The sequence below is a fragment of the Aedes albopictus genome, chromosome 2 (assembly GCF_035046485.1).
Source record: "Aedes albopictus strain Foshan chromosome 2, AalbF5, whole genome shotgun sequence".
NCBI lineage: Eukaryota > Metazoa > Arthropoda > Insecta > Diptera > Culicidae > Aedes > Aedes albopictus.
The window spans coordinates 187,314,389-187,329,286 of NC_085137.1; the positions used below are offsets into that span (position 1 = coordinate 187,314,389).

General features: G+C 40.6%; 3 protein-coding genes across 6 annotated transcripts in view; 1 reads left to right on the plus strand and 2 right to left on the minus strand.

The window, feature by feature from the left end:
* Nucleotides 1–10,813, plus strand: part of LOC109409339 (venom protease-like) — a 21,537-nt gene extending 10,724 nt beyond the window's left edge. For both annotated transcript variants that reach the window (XM_029869292.2, XM_029869293.2), the window contains exons 4-5: nt 10,090–10,510; nt 10,598–10,813. In XM_029869292.2, the coding sequence (XP_029725152.1) occupies nt 10,090–10,510; nt 10,598–10,765 (589 nt within the window). In that variant the 3' untranslated portion in view covers nt 10,766–10,813. The remainder of the gene's footprint in view (nt 1–10,089; nt 10,511–10,597) is intronic.
* Nucleotides 1–12,428, minus strand: part of LOC109409337 (crossover junction endonuclease MUS81-like) — a 39,066-nt gene extending 26,638 nt beyond the window's left edge. For all 3 annotated transcript variants that reach the window (XR_009997570.1, XM_029869291.2, XM_062850844.1), the window contains exons 1-2: nt 11,813–12,428; nt 10,790–11,740 (exon numbers count right to left, since the gene is read on the minus strand). Coding sequence is in view for 2 of the 3 variants with exons in the window: in XM_029869291.2 (XP_029725151.2) it covers nt 10,794–11,740; nt 11,813–12,326 (1,461 nt within the window). In the remaining variant the exon portion in view is untranslated. The remainder of the gene's footprint in view (nt 1–10,789; nt 11,741–11,812) is intronic.
* Nucleotides 1–14,898, minus strand: part of LOC134287830 (uncharacterized) — a 216,384-nt gene that overhangs the window by 142,746 nt on the left and 58,740 nt on the right. The window lies entirely within an intron of this gene.

Sequence of the window (14,898 nt, forward strand, 5' to 3'; positions counted from 1 at the left end):
TATAAATGTTTACAGTATTAGTGAATAGTGATACTTACTTTTTAATACGATTTTTATGTATTTTGATGTCATTTATGTCACGGAATGTAAGGTTATTATCGTTTTTTACTGTTATGATTTTATACGGATCTTTATCTTTTGTTAATCTTTGGGAAATTTTAATGTATTTATTGTCGCCGGGGTTAAGAGGTTTAGGTGTTTCGTTATTTTTATGTTGCTCCTCGTATTTGTTTTTTCTTTTGAGGAGTTCAACTTTTACTGCCGATTGAAGATCTCTAAATTTTTCCGAAATTTCCGCTGTATTTGTTGTTCTGGCATTGTTGAATATTAAGTTACGGGGTTGCTTTTTAGTTGCTTGGTGGAAAGTATTGTTGTAAATATCCACAGCAATATTGATATGTTCTATTGTAGTTAGGTTATTAAATTTTAATTTAGTTGTTCTGAATATTTCGATTAACGTCGAGTGGAACCGTTCCACTATTCCGTTAGATTCCGAGCTGCTGGCAAAATGAATTTCGATCCCGAGATCGTTCAAAAATCCTATGAAATCTATAGATCTGAGAGATGGCTCTTGGTCACTTATTATGGTCTTTGGTCTTCCAAATTGACGGATGTGTTCCGTTATAGCGTGTTTTATGTCAATTATAGTCCTGGACTGTAGGGGAATCGCGTTAGCAAATTTTGAAAAAGAATCGACTATCGTAAGCCACTTTTGACCTTTTAGAAAAAAAATATCAACGTGAACTCGGTCGAAAGGATTTTCTCCGAATATACTTTTTCGAATTAGTTTAGGCGGCTTCCTGTCATATTTGGCTTTCTTGCAAATATCGCAGGAGTCGTTAAAAATTTTGATCTTTCGTTCGAGTTGTGGGAAAAAGTATGTTTGTAATATTTGGATTTTGTTTTCCTTGATTCCTCTGTGTCCATAGGTGTGGGTTTCTCTCACTATTTCATCTTGCTGCTCATCCATTCTCACGTCCTCCAACATGGTTTCTGAAATGAAAATCTTGTAAACTTTGTTTAATGAAAAATGTTTTCTATATGTTTCCTGTATTAGTTGAATTAATGGTATGGGGACCTTAAGGCAGTTTGTACCTCTTGGATCGAGGGTCTGTTTGAAAATTTCTACTATTGCCTCTTCGGTGTATTCTTTTCTGCCTATGATGTGCCTGTGAAAATTGGGAAAAATTTGCTCGTATGACATCATTTCTAGGTTTCCAATTTTAAAAAGAATCTGGTTTCTAAAAAAATTAATAGGTTTCTCAGTGCATGGGATAAAGTAATCGTCACTTGTATCCGCTGAATGGACCGTCATATCATCATCGTTTTCGTGTTCTGGTGGATCGTTTCCTTGTTCAGAAGGTTCAACATTTAAAGATGATTGGGAATTTGTATTAACTTCCTGGTTTGGATTTATTCGGGATAAAGCGTCGGCAACCACGTTTTGTTTGCCAGGTTTATAAATCAACTCATAATCGAATTCCTCCAGTGCGAGTTTCCCTCTGACGATTCTGTGATTAGCGTTAGTGAATGAGAAGGTTAATGGTTGATGGTCTGTGAACATCTTAAATCTTCTACCGTAGAGGTACGGTCTAAAATGTTTGACCGCCCATACGATCGCTAAGAATTCTTTTTCTGTAGCAGAATACCTTTCTTCGGTTTTACTTAGCGTTCTCGAGGCATATGCGATAGGCCTGTCTTTGCCTATGGGCCCTTGTGACAGTACTGCTCCTATTGCATAGTCGCTTGCATCTGTTGTCAGCGTAAACTCCTTGCTGAAATCCGGGTAAATCAATACTGGATCTAGCGTTAAGAGTTGCTTGCACTTTTCGAAACAGGTTTCGATTTCAGGTGTAATTTTAAATTCAGTGTCTTTTCTTAAAAGACCTGTCAAAGGTTTAACTATTTTGGCAAAATCCTTGATGAATCGCCTGTAGTATCCCAATATTCCTAGGAACTGTCGAACTTCCTTCTCGGATTTTGGGATTGGCCACTGCTTGATTACTTCAATTTTGTCACTATTGGGTCGTACTCCGTCTTCTGAGACTGTATGACCTAAAAACTGAGTTTCCTTTCGGAAGAACTCACATTTGTCCAGCTGAATTTTCAGTCTGGCATCTTTCAGTCTTTGAAGAACTTGCGCTAAATTTTTCGCATGTTCTTGTAAAGAACTGGAGAATATGATAATATCGTCCATGTAGACGAAACAGCATACTCCGATCAAGTCTCTTAAAATACAGTCCATGACCCTTTGGAATGTAGCCGGTGCATTTTTCAAGCCGAATGGCATACGAGTGAATTCGTATTTGCCGCCATTCACGGAAAAAGCCGTTTTTTCCATGTCTTCTTCCGCCAATTGAATTTGGTGAAAGCCAGAGACTAGGTCAATGGTAGAAAAATATTTCGCCCTTCCCAATTTATCCAGAATGTCTGTAATCTCTGGGATGGGGTACTTGTCGTTGATTGTCTTTTCGTTCAGCTTTCGGTAGTCGATAACTAAGCGAAATTTTTTTCGACCGGACGCATCTGATTTTTTTGGAACCACCCATACAGGTGAAGTGAATGGGGAAATTGATTCTCTTATGATTCCATCTTTCAACATTTTTCGTATTTGCTCCTGTACCTCATTCTCGTACACGTAGGGATATTTGTACGATTTTGAATGTATTGGGATATTGTCTACCGTACGAATGTTGTGTTTAATTCTGTGGGTGAACGAAAGTTTATCCGTTTCCACGTACAAAACATCTTTAAAATTATTGATCACATTTTTCAGAGAACGTTTCTCTTCTTCGTTCATGTGATCGTCCCGAAAAGTATAATTCTTGAGGTCGATTTGCTTTGGAAGTTCGGTCAAATCGAACGGGTCATTTTCTATATTCTGCATTGGTTTACAGTAGGTATCTACTTTGTCAAATGAATCGTTTTCAAGTTCGATTTCGTTAGTGTTTATTTCCATTGGGGCTTTTGAGTGGTTCTGCACTGCTACAAAAGCTAAGTTGTGCAGGCTTTTATAGAGACCAGGTAGAACAGTGAAATTTTTATGAGGTTTTTCTTCCTCTATGAAAAAATCTCCATCTTTCTTGGTTTTGATTTTTATAAATTGATACTCGTTCTCCGTTAAATTTATTTTATGGTTGTCCGGAAATTTCTTCTGCATTTGGATTGTTTTTCTTCCCATTTTCAATGTGTTTTTACCAATGTCTATTTGAGCATTTAAGTCTCGTAAAGACTCGTACCCAATAAGGCCATCAAAAAAATCATGGAACTTGAAAATATAAAATTTTAGTTTTTTGTTTATTTGAAATGGGTCAAATGAAGCTGACTTGTGTATTTTGTAGGTTCCTGCTAAATTTGTCACCCTAATCCCGGTTTCTTCTTTACAATTTTCGATGTTAACGTGTTCTGGCGAGAGGTAGTTTTTATTCGCTCCGGTGTCGATTAAAAACTTCATCTCTCCTTTGGACGTTTTAATGGTGATATAAGGAATGAAGTTGTTATCTTTCAACTTTTTATTCCCGTTACTTCGCCCACGTGAAAATTTATTTCATCGTCGAAGAAACAGTCATCGTCATCCGATTCTAGAATTGAATCGTCCAACTGACGTGGGGTATCAGATTCTGGTTCCGCGTTTTCTTCGTGCGTGTTTAATTGCATTTTTGAGATGTGCGTTTTCATCGACACATCTTCTGGTAGGGCTTTCTGGTTTTGTCTAAATCTTCCCGAATTATTTTGTGCCCTAAATTTATCAGAATAGCTTCTATTATTTGGCCCTGGTTGAGGAGGAGCAGATTGTTTACTTTGATTCGTCGCTACCTGATTTGCGAAACTATTTCTGTTACCGTTGTGGTTGGAATTGAATTTTGGGTTTTTGAAATGATTCTCAGGTTGCGGGTAGATGGTACTTGATGTGCTTGGTCGATCCAATTTCTGCCTATATGCGGCGTTGGAGTATTGCATCGTGATGGTGTATGCCTCCTCCAGCGACTTGGGCCCGTAGCTTCTTACGTGCATGGAAATTTGATCGTCCAGCCCGTCAATGAATCTAGTCAACGACATTAAACTGATTAAGCAGTTTATTGCCTTTGTTGACTGTTTATAGTCATCCATAGCAGCCGCTGTGGATTTAATCGCGGTGTCAATGGACTTAACTTTATTGTAATATTCCGTTAGGTTTTTCTTGCCCTGTCGTACATAAAATAGCGACTGGATATGGGAAGTAAGGTCTCGGCGATCCCCATAGGAATTCATAAGAATTTCCTTGATAGATACCCAATCGTTCGGATTGCCTGCTGCTATCAAAATCTCTTTTGCCTCCCCGATGATTTTATTTTTAGCGGCTCGAATTATTTGTTGGTACATGGGTGTACCCTGATACATTTCGAATAATTTTAGGGTATTTTCGGTGTCTTCTAGCCAAGCTAGAGTCTCTTTCCGATTTCCACTAAAGTTGGGCAAATTTTTGATTGGGTCCGGCGTCCTAAATGCAAGGAACGGATCGTCGGCCCTCGTTTTCATTTCTCTGATTGTATTAATCAGTTGGTTTTGATTTTCCGTTAACTTATGGATTTGCTCCATCAATTGTTCCTCGATTGTTGGGTCTGGCAGAGACGGTAGGGATTCGCCTTGTAAGTTTGCCATATTTTTTTTTTTTTTAGATAAAACTTTTACACACCTCGCTTCGGATAGCTCTCTTGAAATTTGAGGCTTATTTGAATAAAATATTCACTTTCACTTTCTTTGTTTCTTAAATTTTTGTTTTCGTTTTCACTTTTTTTCGTTAGTGATCACTGTATGATTTGTTAGGTTGATTAAAAAAATTGTTTACTTACAGAAGTGCTATCAGCATCCTCCGGAGTCGTAAGTGTTCTTCGTTGTGTTGAGGTTCGATGTGTGTGGGTCCTTCCTCGCTCTGTACCACTCAAACTGCTGATGTCCTCTCAGCAGCGGTTGCCCGATGGTTCAGTTGTTCTCCTTGAACGTTGCTAAGTCGGTTTTCGTGCGGTCACTCAAAAAAAACTGTCCTTATGTTCTCTAAGTTCAGCTTTGGTCTAGCGCTCACTTCACTTCACTGTCCTTATATCCACTAATTCAGCTAGGATCTGAATTTTGCACTAAGTCCCTTTTTGCAGTGACACTTAGAAACTTTCCTACGCACTTATTTCCACACTTGTCCAGACTGCGCCAGCAATGCTGTGATCGCTAACGAAATGATAAAAAAAATAATTTTATTCTCACTAATTAACTTTAATACAAATCAAATCAGAATTCAAACTTAGACTAAAGACTCCGTGGCCGCTCCAACTGGTTTTGTTTGCTGAACCTGCGTGGTCAGCGAAAGTCCTCCGGATGGTAACCGCTCACTGGTCTTGTCATCGATTGCATCAAGAAGTGCGTGTCATCGTTTTATGTGCCGTCCAACGTGCGTTTCCTCGCAAGCGCACGTTTGTGCATGTCCCATGTTGTTGTTGCTGCGTTGTTGTTGTTGATACTATTTGCTGAAGAGTTCCGGTGCCGGGTTCCTCATAACGTATATATATATATATATATATATATATATGTTATTATATGTTTAGGAATATGTTTTAGATGTACATTTTGTTCGCTCACCTTTTTATCAAGCCAAAGGGTCACATTTAGTAGCACTTGCACAGAAGGCAATTCTAGTCCGTAGGCTAATCCTAGTAATTTAAGTCACATACATACACAAAAAAAAATATTCATGTAAAATTCAGCGAGAAATCATGCACATAATGGGAATGCTAGAGTTAGTGCATATTTACATGAGATATCATGTAAAATTATGTTACAATCGTGTAAATTTCCGCTAATAGTCACGTAACCGGTTGGAGTCCATGATGGTTTACGCGATGGTTGGTGGAAATTTACACAATGGAAATGTAATTTTACATTATATCTCATGAAAAGTGCACCAACTCTAGCATTCCCTTTATGTGCATGATTTTTTGCTGAATTTTAATTACATTTTTTTTCTGTGTAGGTTAAGAAACTAATCCATAAGTACTGTTTACTTGTTTTAGCGATAAATTCTCACCTTTTTAGATAATAACTACAAATTAGGTTTTTTGAGTGGATAGCTGACACTGAGGAAGATTACAAGTGGTAGTCGAAATACGCGTATCTGTCAAAGGATAAGCAATAAGGGCGGAATTAAAAGGTACGAAACTGATAACACTCATTCGAATACAAATTAGGGTTAGCACGTAAGTAGATATATGCAGTGCTGAAAAAATCATTTTGTCATATCCTAATTCAATCACCTACAGATCATTTTAGAAGCTGAACCTGAGAATATGGTATATGAAAACCTTGTGCGGCTAGACCAATTCTGCAAAGGTAGCCCGTGACATTTACATCAAATATTTGAAAAATAGCGGCTTTTTGTGACTTTCTTGCAAAACTGGTCTAGCCGCACAAGTTTTTCATATAGCATATTTTCAGGTTCAGCTTATAAAATGAGCTTTAGGAGGTTGAATTTAGATATGGCGAAATGAAATTTTCAGCACTGGATATATGGCCATCCGTAGCACCTTTTTCCAACACAGCCTCCCTTATCGTTACACCTGGAGATCACCACAGCAGACGGAATCTCAAATCGACCACGTTCTGATTGACGGACGGTACTTCTCCAACATTATCGACGTCAGGACCTATCGTGGCGCCAACATCGACTCCGACCACTATCTGGTGATGGTCAAACTGCGCCCAAAACTCTCCGTCATCAACAATGTACGGTACCGGTGACCGCCACGGTACAACCTAGAGCGACTGAAGCAACCGGATGTCGCCTCAGCACACGCGCAGAATCTCGAGGCCGCGTTGCCAGACAAGGGCGAGCTCGATAAGGCCCCTCTAGAGGACTGCTGAAGTACAGTGAAAGCAGCCAACAACGACACAGCCGAGAGCACCATCGGGTACGTGGAACGGAATCGACGGAACGAATGGTTCGACGAAGAGTGCAGAACGGTTTTGGAGGAGAAGAACGCAGCGAGGGCAATAATGCTGCAGCAAGGGACTCGACAGAACGTGGAACGTTACAAACAGAAGCGGAAACAGCAGAACCGCCTCTTTCGGGAGAAAAAGCGCCACCTGGAAGAAGCGGAGTGTGAAGAAATGGAACTGCTGTGCCGTTCCCAAGAAACACGGAAGTTCTATCAGAAGCTCAACGCATCCCGCAACGGCTTCGTGTCGCGTGCCGAAATATGCAGGGATAAAGACGGAGGCCTCTTGACGGACGGACGTGAGGTGATCGAAAGGTGGAAGCAGCACTTGAACGGCGTGGAGAACGTAGGCACGGGAGCCTACGGCAACGGAGAAAACGACGACGCCAGTGCAGCGGAGGACGGAAATGAACCAACTCCCACGCTGAGGGAAGTTAAGGATGCCATGCACCAGCTCAAAACCAATAAAGCAGCTGGTAAAGATGGTATCGCAGCTGAACTCATCAAGATGGGCCCAGAAAAGTTGTCCACTTGTCTGCATCGGCTGATAGTCAGGATCTGGGAAACCGAACAGCTACCGGACGAGTGGAAGAAAGGGGTAATCTGCCCCATCCGCAAGAAAGGCGACCATTTGGAATGTGAGAACTTCAGGGCGATCACTATTTTGAATGCTGCCTACAAAGTGCTATCCCAGATCATCTTCCGTCGTCTGTCATCTAAAACGAATGAGTTCGTGGGAAGTTATCAAGCCGGCTTCATCGACGGCCGGTCGACAACGGACCAGATCTTTACCCTACGGCAAATCCTCCAGAAATGCCGTGAATACCAGGTCCCAACGCATCATCTGTTCATATACTTCAAAGCGGCATACGACAGTATCGACCACGCAAAGCTATGGAGAATCATGGACGAAAACGGCTTTCCTGGGAAGCTGACTAGACTGATTAAAGCAACGATGGACGGTGTTCAAAACTGCGTAAGGGTTTCGGGTGAACTATCCAGTTCATTCGAATCTCGACGGGGACTGCGACAAGGTGACGGACTTTCCTGTCTACTATTCAACATCGCCCTGGAAGGTGTTATGCGACGAGCCGGGTTCAACAGCCGGGATACGATCTTTACGAAATCCGGCTAATTTGTCTGTTTTGCGGATGATATGGATATTATTGTTAGAACATTTGGAACGGTGGCAGAACTGTACACCCGCCTGAAACGTGCAGCAGCAAAGGTCGGACTGCTGATGAATGCGGCTAAGACAAAGTACATGCTGGTAGATGGGACTGAGCGAGATAGGACAAGTCTTGGCAGCGATGTTACGATGTTTAGCAGCTATTGCATAAGAGTGTTCACGAAAAAATATGATTTATCTTCTTCAAAAAATGTTTCGAAAAATGATAGTTTTTCATGACCGTCTTCAAGCAGACGGGGCAGAATGGACACCCCCATGGCAAAGTAGTTCATTTTTGTTCAGTTAATTTAAATTCAGGCTGTTTTGGATAAAGCTTTGTTTTTGTCGGCATGTACAGCTGTGCCTAGAACAACTAATTTCCACTGTTGTCGTTTTTTGACCAATTTGTTTCACTCTATGTCTACTATAGTGAACTTTTAACCGAAAATATACTGAAATCGAAGAATTTGGTTGGTGTGTGATTTAGGTTTTATTTTTACCTTGCCACTTCTATCAAAAAGATGAATGTCCATTCTGCCCCGGTAGAACAGGATGTTTTCAAAATAGTTTTTTCATATAAAAAAAGAAGAAAATTTATACATGTTAAGCATGTAAATACAGCAAAACTACTTGCATGTGTTCTAGAAATTAAGCCTGTATCCGCAATAATCGGGACACAGAAGTACGGCAGTAACTCTGTACTGAATCAATAAAAATTGACCAAAAGTTGACTGAAAACTCTTTGATGTATGTTTATTATTTGTGCAAAATTTCATAAAAATCGATGCATTACTTTTATCTGTAGATAAGAAACAGACGTGGTTTTTAAGATTTTGTACAATTATCAGTTCTGTGAGGATAATTATGATCCTTCGTGAGCAGTTATGATACTTATAGAGACACTTTCTTGCAAAATTTCATCAACTTTTAACAATTGGATTGAAAGTTACTGGTGTTGATAGGGGATAGTGTTAGTGAAAATGTTTCATGTTTTTTATGTGCGATGTTTGTCTATTCATAACTTTTGAATGTCTCTGCCAATTTTCATGAAATTTTCACAGAAGGTAGTTGATTATGTGTATATCAATCCTGCAAAATTTGATGATTATTGGTGTAGTACTTTCAACAATACAATCGAAACAATAAGGGGTGCTCACTAATTGTTGTCTGAAGGGCTAAAATCACGGTCAGCCCCAATATATGTTTCGATTATGAAATTGTTGATGGTGCACCGATTTTTTTGAAATTTTGCCTATGCAAGTAAAGTAGATTGAGAGGTTTGTGATCAAAATTTCAGGCATTTCCTTTATCAAATTTAAAAGTTACAGCGCTGACAAGCTAAACCAGGGGCTGTACAAAATTCAATTGCTCGCGTTCTACTGTTTCATTGCTATAACAAAAGCTACTTCACCGATTCACATGAAATTTTGCAGGTGAAATGAACCCATCTTAAGATATTATTAGGCAAAGTTTAAGCAATTTTAATATATCTATTGCAGAGTTACCGCGAAATATGGCTGTGTCCCGTTTATTGCGGATACAGGCTTTATCAAGTTTTAATCGACCTGCAGGTAATCACTCACTAAATCTTATTTTAGATGGTGTGAAAATTATAATTCCCATGCACAAAAAACGGAGGACGCAACTTTTTCGCGTAAAATCAAGTATAATTTAAATATAGAATACTACCCATGATCGCATATCAGTCCCATCTTTGCTGGGTTTCCTATTCATATGGGACAATTATGCGACCATAGGTAGAATATTTCTTTACTGAAACTACGTTTCAAATAAATGAACTGTATTCTCCATTCATTAAAAGTTCAAAAGAGTTCGCATACTTGAAAATATTGAGGGTGTCCATACTGCCCCGCCTACCCCAGAAAGTCGATGAAGAGAAATCGATCATTGTAGATACGCCCGTATGATACTAAACGCGAGATTTTACTTCTGTTTCAGCGGTCCCGCCACCACAGTCCGCCTCGGAGAGCTGGCCCTGGATTCCTCGAACGACGAGGCCTTCCCGGAAGATTTCAACATTGCCGAAACGATTCCCCATCCGGAGTATCGTCTGACGTCCCAGTACAACGACATCGCCCTGATAAAACTGGACCGCAAGGTGATTCTGTCGCCGTACATTCGTCCGATTTGCTTGCCGATGAGCGGTGAACTGAAAAACCGCCGGGCCATCGCCACCGGATGGGGCACTATTGGATATGGAGAGGCTACCAGTCCCATATTGCTGAAGGTGGTGCTGGATATGTTTGGGCACGAGGAATGCTCGGTGCAGTTTGAGGCAAACCGGAAGCTCAAGGATGGACTGAATGCGGTATCGCAGATTTGCGCGGGGTCGAGGGATTCCTCGAAGGATACTTGCCAGGTAAGAAATGCAGGGTTTTACCCTGCAGTTGAGCCTTATTTTCGTGACATGTTATCATAACAAAACTGTTTTTTTTTAATCTTCTAGGGTGACTCTGGAGGACCGTTGCAAATTTACAACGACGAAGGTGTCTACTGTACGTATACGATAATCGGGGTGACATCCTTCGGAAAGTACTGCGGTTTGGCGGGATCACCCGGCGTCTACACCAAGGTCTATCCGTACATATCGTGGATTGAAAATTTAATATTCTAAATACAGACGATGAAATAAACTTACCTCATTACTGATAGACGTCGCTCATGAACAGCTGGTAGATGGTTTTGCTTAGCTTCAATCCGATTGTCCGCCTCGTAGGTCCGTACGGAATGTTAAGCAGCTTTTCCTTCTCCTCTTCGCTTGTGCATCGCTCATAGGCCAGGATTAGTTCCTTCGGCGTTGGATACTTGTCGACGATGGCGTTTGCTTTATCGATCGCGAGAAGCTTGATCTGAAGCAACTGTTTTATGAAGACTTCCCGTACCGTGCAGTCGGCCGTTTTGGACGAATCTTTGTTAAAAGACTCGAACGAAATCAACGGAACTGTACGCTGATTTAGGTTGAAATCTGACGCGGTTGCGGCCGTTGCCTCCACTGATAGGTTGGTGATGTTCCAGAAAGTTTTACCCTCAAGGTTTTTGTTAAGCAGCTCCGTCATAATCGACAAATACAGCACCGTGTGGCGATGATCGTCCGTGTACTTCACCGTAAAGTCCTGCACGTAGGTATTTAGCGCCGCCTGAGTTAGCGTATCCTGTGGAACACCCACCTGACGATTCTGGCCCAGATTCTCAATCAGGTACACCACATTGGCCAGCCGGCACTGCTTCAGCCGGAACTTTTGCTCGTGAAAGCGACCGTCCTTGATGCTACTGGCTAGATCATCCATCCGCTTGCGTTCCACAATGTACGGCAGGATGTACTCGGTTCCAGTATCGTCCCGAACAATCCAAAGGAAATCACCGGCACTCAAACGACGAACCTCAAAGTCAATGTGGTACTGTTCCAGTTCCTTCAGGGTCCGATCCAGGTTGGTTTTGGATTTGCCAATGGTTTCCTGAGTGTCGACGAGCAGAATAGCCTTTGGATTCGACACTGTCGGATGTTCATTTTCAACGATGTCCAAATGGTCGAACACCGAATCATCCGGTATCTCGAACTGCTCCTCGGTTGGTGCCAAAATCTCGTTATCTACGAAGGAAAAATCATTCTGTTTGAGAACATATGTGGGGTGACTTTAGGTAAATACTACAAGGACCGTACCTTCTTCATCCAACGCAGCTGCCTCGCCCGGTACCAACTTCCGGTACAACTCTCCCTGTCGATCGTTCAACATCTTCTCAACCATCGCATCGCTCGCCGCTTCATCGAACTGCACCCCACCATCCCTTTTGAACTTGTTCAGCTTTGCCACCAATTTTTCGCAAATTCCCATCCCGAAACCGGTCAGCATGATGCAATCCCTCGGCGTCCGGATTGGCAGCGGATAGCGCCTCAGGGACGTTAGAGCCTTCTGTAGCACCAGCCGGCTTTTGGCGTCCTTTTCCTGCGCTTCGGCAATCATCTCCAGCAGCCATCGTTCGTACAACGGGTTGGGGCAGGTCAGGTATTTGATGCAGATTTGGCGGACCGGATGGGAGCCGATAGGCTGGCTTTCGGTGGGGGGATCTGTCGGTTGTGCTGATTCGGCTGGTTGGCGGCGAACGATTCGAACTACACGCGTTCTACGTCGGGTTTTGCATTGATGAGATTTGCGACTTTTTAAACAATTACTCATTATCAGTTTCTATACGATAAACTAAATATAATTCAGAACAAAACGCACATTTTGGGAAACTAAACTTTCAGAACGATTTTCAAGTTTCAGATGTTTACACTTTCCCTACACGCTCGTTGAAAACTACTCTCAGGAGAGTAGTTTTTTACTCACTTTTGTACTTTGACAATAACTGTCAAAAGTGAGTAACTTCATTTTCATGAAGAGAGTAGTTTTCTACTCTCTCATGGGAAAATCAGTGATTTACTCACTTTTGAGTATCGGCATCAGAAATGAACTCACTTTTAACCGTCAAAAACTTGCAAAAAAACAAGCTAAGTCCGGACCTCGGTCCGGTCATAAAATTAACATTAAAAAACTATAATTTTGTGATAGTTTCATGCGGAAAAATGTTTGGAAATGAATCTGGTAAGTTTCTTAGATTGACATACCTGTGAAATAATAGCATGATTGTGCCGATGTTGATATTTTTTTCAGGAACTCGTTCGAGATGAAAGAAGGTGTCTCCATGAGACGGAAAGGATTATCGATGACAAGGAAAATCGATAAAAATTATTTAATATTGAGGAAATTAAATTACTGCCTCGATTACTGCCAAATGGAACCTCGGATGAAAGAGCCCCGAAAGTCGCCCTGTGAGTGTCCCCGTGTCCCCCTCCAAAGAATCTGCTCTGGCCAAAACGCACTAGATGGAACCCTCAATAATCAAAGTCAGGGTGAAGTCGAAGCAGTCAACCCAACCGCGGAGAGGATATACCTGGATATTTTATTTATTTATTTTTTTAATTGAAAACTGTACACTCTATATTAAATGGAGAAATAAATAAATTATCTATGTTGTTTACTTTCTTGTGTATTTGTTTTATAATAATTTAAAATATAAAATGCCATCTAAAAATAATAAAAAAGTGAGTAGTTTTTAACTCACTTTTGCTTTTATTGAAATTAAGAAAGTGAGTTAAAAACTACTCTAATTTTGGAAAATCTTACAGTTACTCAAAAGTGAGTAACTTCGATTTACTCTAAAATGAGCTGATGCACTTTGTATCGAAGTGAGTCAAAAACGACTCTCTTTAGAGTAGTTTTGAACGAGCGTGAACGTTTTGCGCCAGCTGCGGGCATCGCGACGCCTTTCAAGCTGATTCGGACCGAAGGGTTGCAATTTGCATCGATCGGTGTCGTGCACTGAACGACGGGTTGCGGTAATGACCACCATGAAAATGTTTTCAAATTTACCATGGCAAAACGTGATGATCGACCAACAAACGCTTCTTGTGTGCGTTTTGTTTCCTCTCATACCAACCGGTTCGATAGCCGAGTGGTAGCGTACGAGCCTGGTGATCTCAAGATTCTTGGTTCGAATCCGGTTGCCAGCAGAAACTTTTTTAATTGTTAATCGAGTCCATGGTAAAATTGAAAACATTAATCTGTTGAATTGAAACGAAACTCAGTCTGCACAAATCAAGTGGTGTTGTGCATTTATGTTGACCCTCAGAATAGTAATTTCAACCGCAAGCCGTCTTTCAGTGTGGTCTTAAGAAAAGGGATTTGCTCCCGGGAAAATTGCAAATAATATGAAAATATGAACCACAGACAAACAGATTCGCCATTATTAGAGCAACCGTGCAATCGGTCTGTCACAGACTAGCAAGTGGTTTGCTTGGTGGTGTGTCACTCTGTTTTTCTCACCAAAGTTGTTACCGGTGGCCAGTGTTATGCGGTTTGTGCGTTTATATTCATGGAAAAAGTTTGTGATAATAGGCTCCTAAAGTCCTATCGGAATTCTTGTTTTAAACCACAATATATGGTTCAAGAATACATATTTACTCATTTTTTGACGTTTTTATTAACCGTAGTTGAAAATATATAATTTTTATTTTTTTTTAGGCTTTTGTCTCGTCCCTAGCTTATAACACATACTTTGAGTGATTTTTTTCACCGTGTCGAGCTCAGTCAGACAAGGTTGACCTCAAATGTCAAAGTAGAACTATTTACCATTTTTCTTATTTCGAATTTTCTCATTATTCCTTTGTTTTTCAAGTTCGAGTTAAGTACAATTCCGATCAGAATACCATGCTTGATCGTATCATTCAATATAAGCGAGATTTCGTCTTTAATTTTAGGACCCTATTGGGTTTTTAAATTAAGAAAAATTCAATGATTTTTTTTATTTTTAAACGAAAGAGCACCTTTTTCTGAGCCGCTATGATTTTTTTTCAGATTTTTAGAACTTTATTTTGGTATCTAAAATCAATTTCAAAGAGATTTTTTGAAATCACCTTTTGACAGCTGGGCAACTGCTTGACAGCTCCGCCCAGTACAAAATGCGACAAGGGGTGATTCGACAAATCGCTCCCATACAAATTTCAAATTGATTTTTAAATAGGTTCCCGGGCACCAAAATTGATGAAAATTTGGATTTCGGCTCAGTTTGGCATGCAGATTCAGAATATGGAATTATCTCAACACCACTAAAGAAGCCAATTGGAATTTATGAAATGGATGTCGGCAACCGTGCCACAAAAATAGTATGATAAGCGAAGTGCATCAAAAATTCATCTTTTAAAGCAAC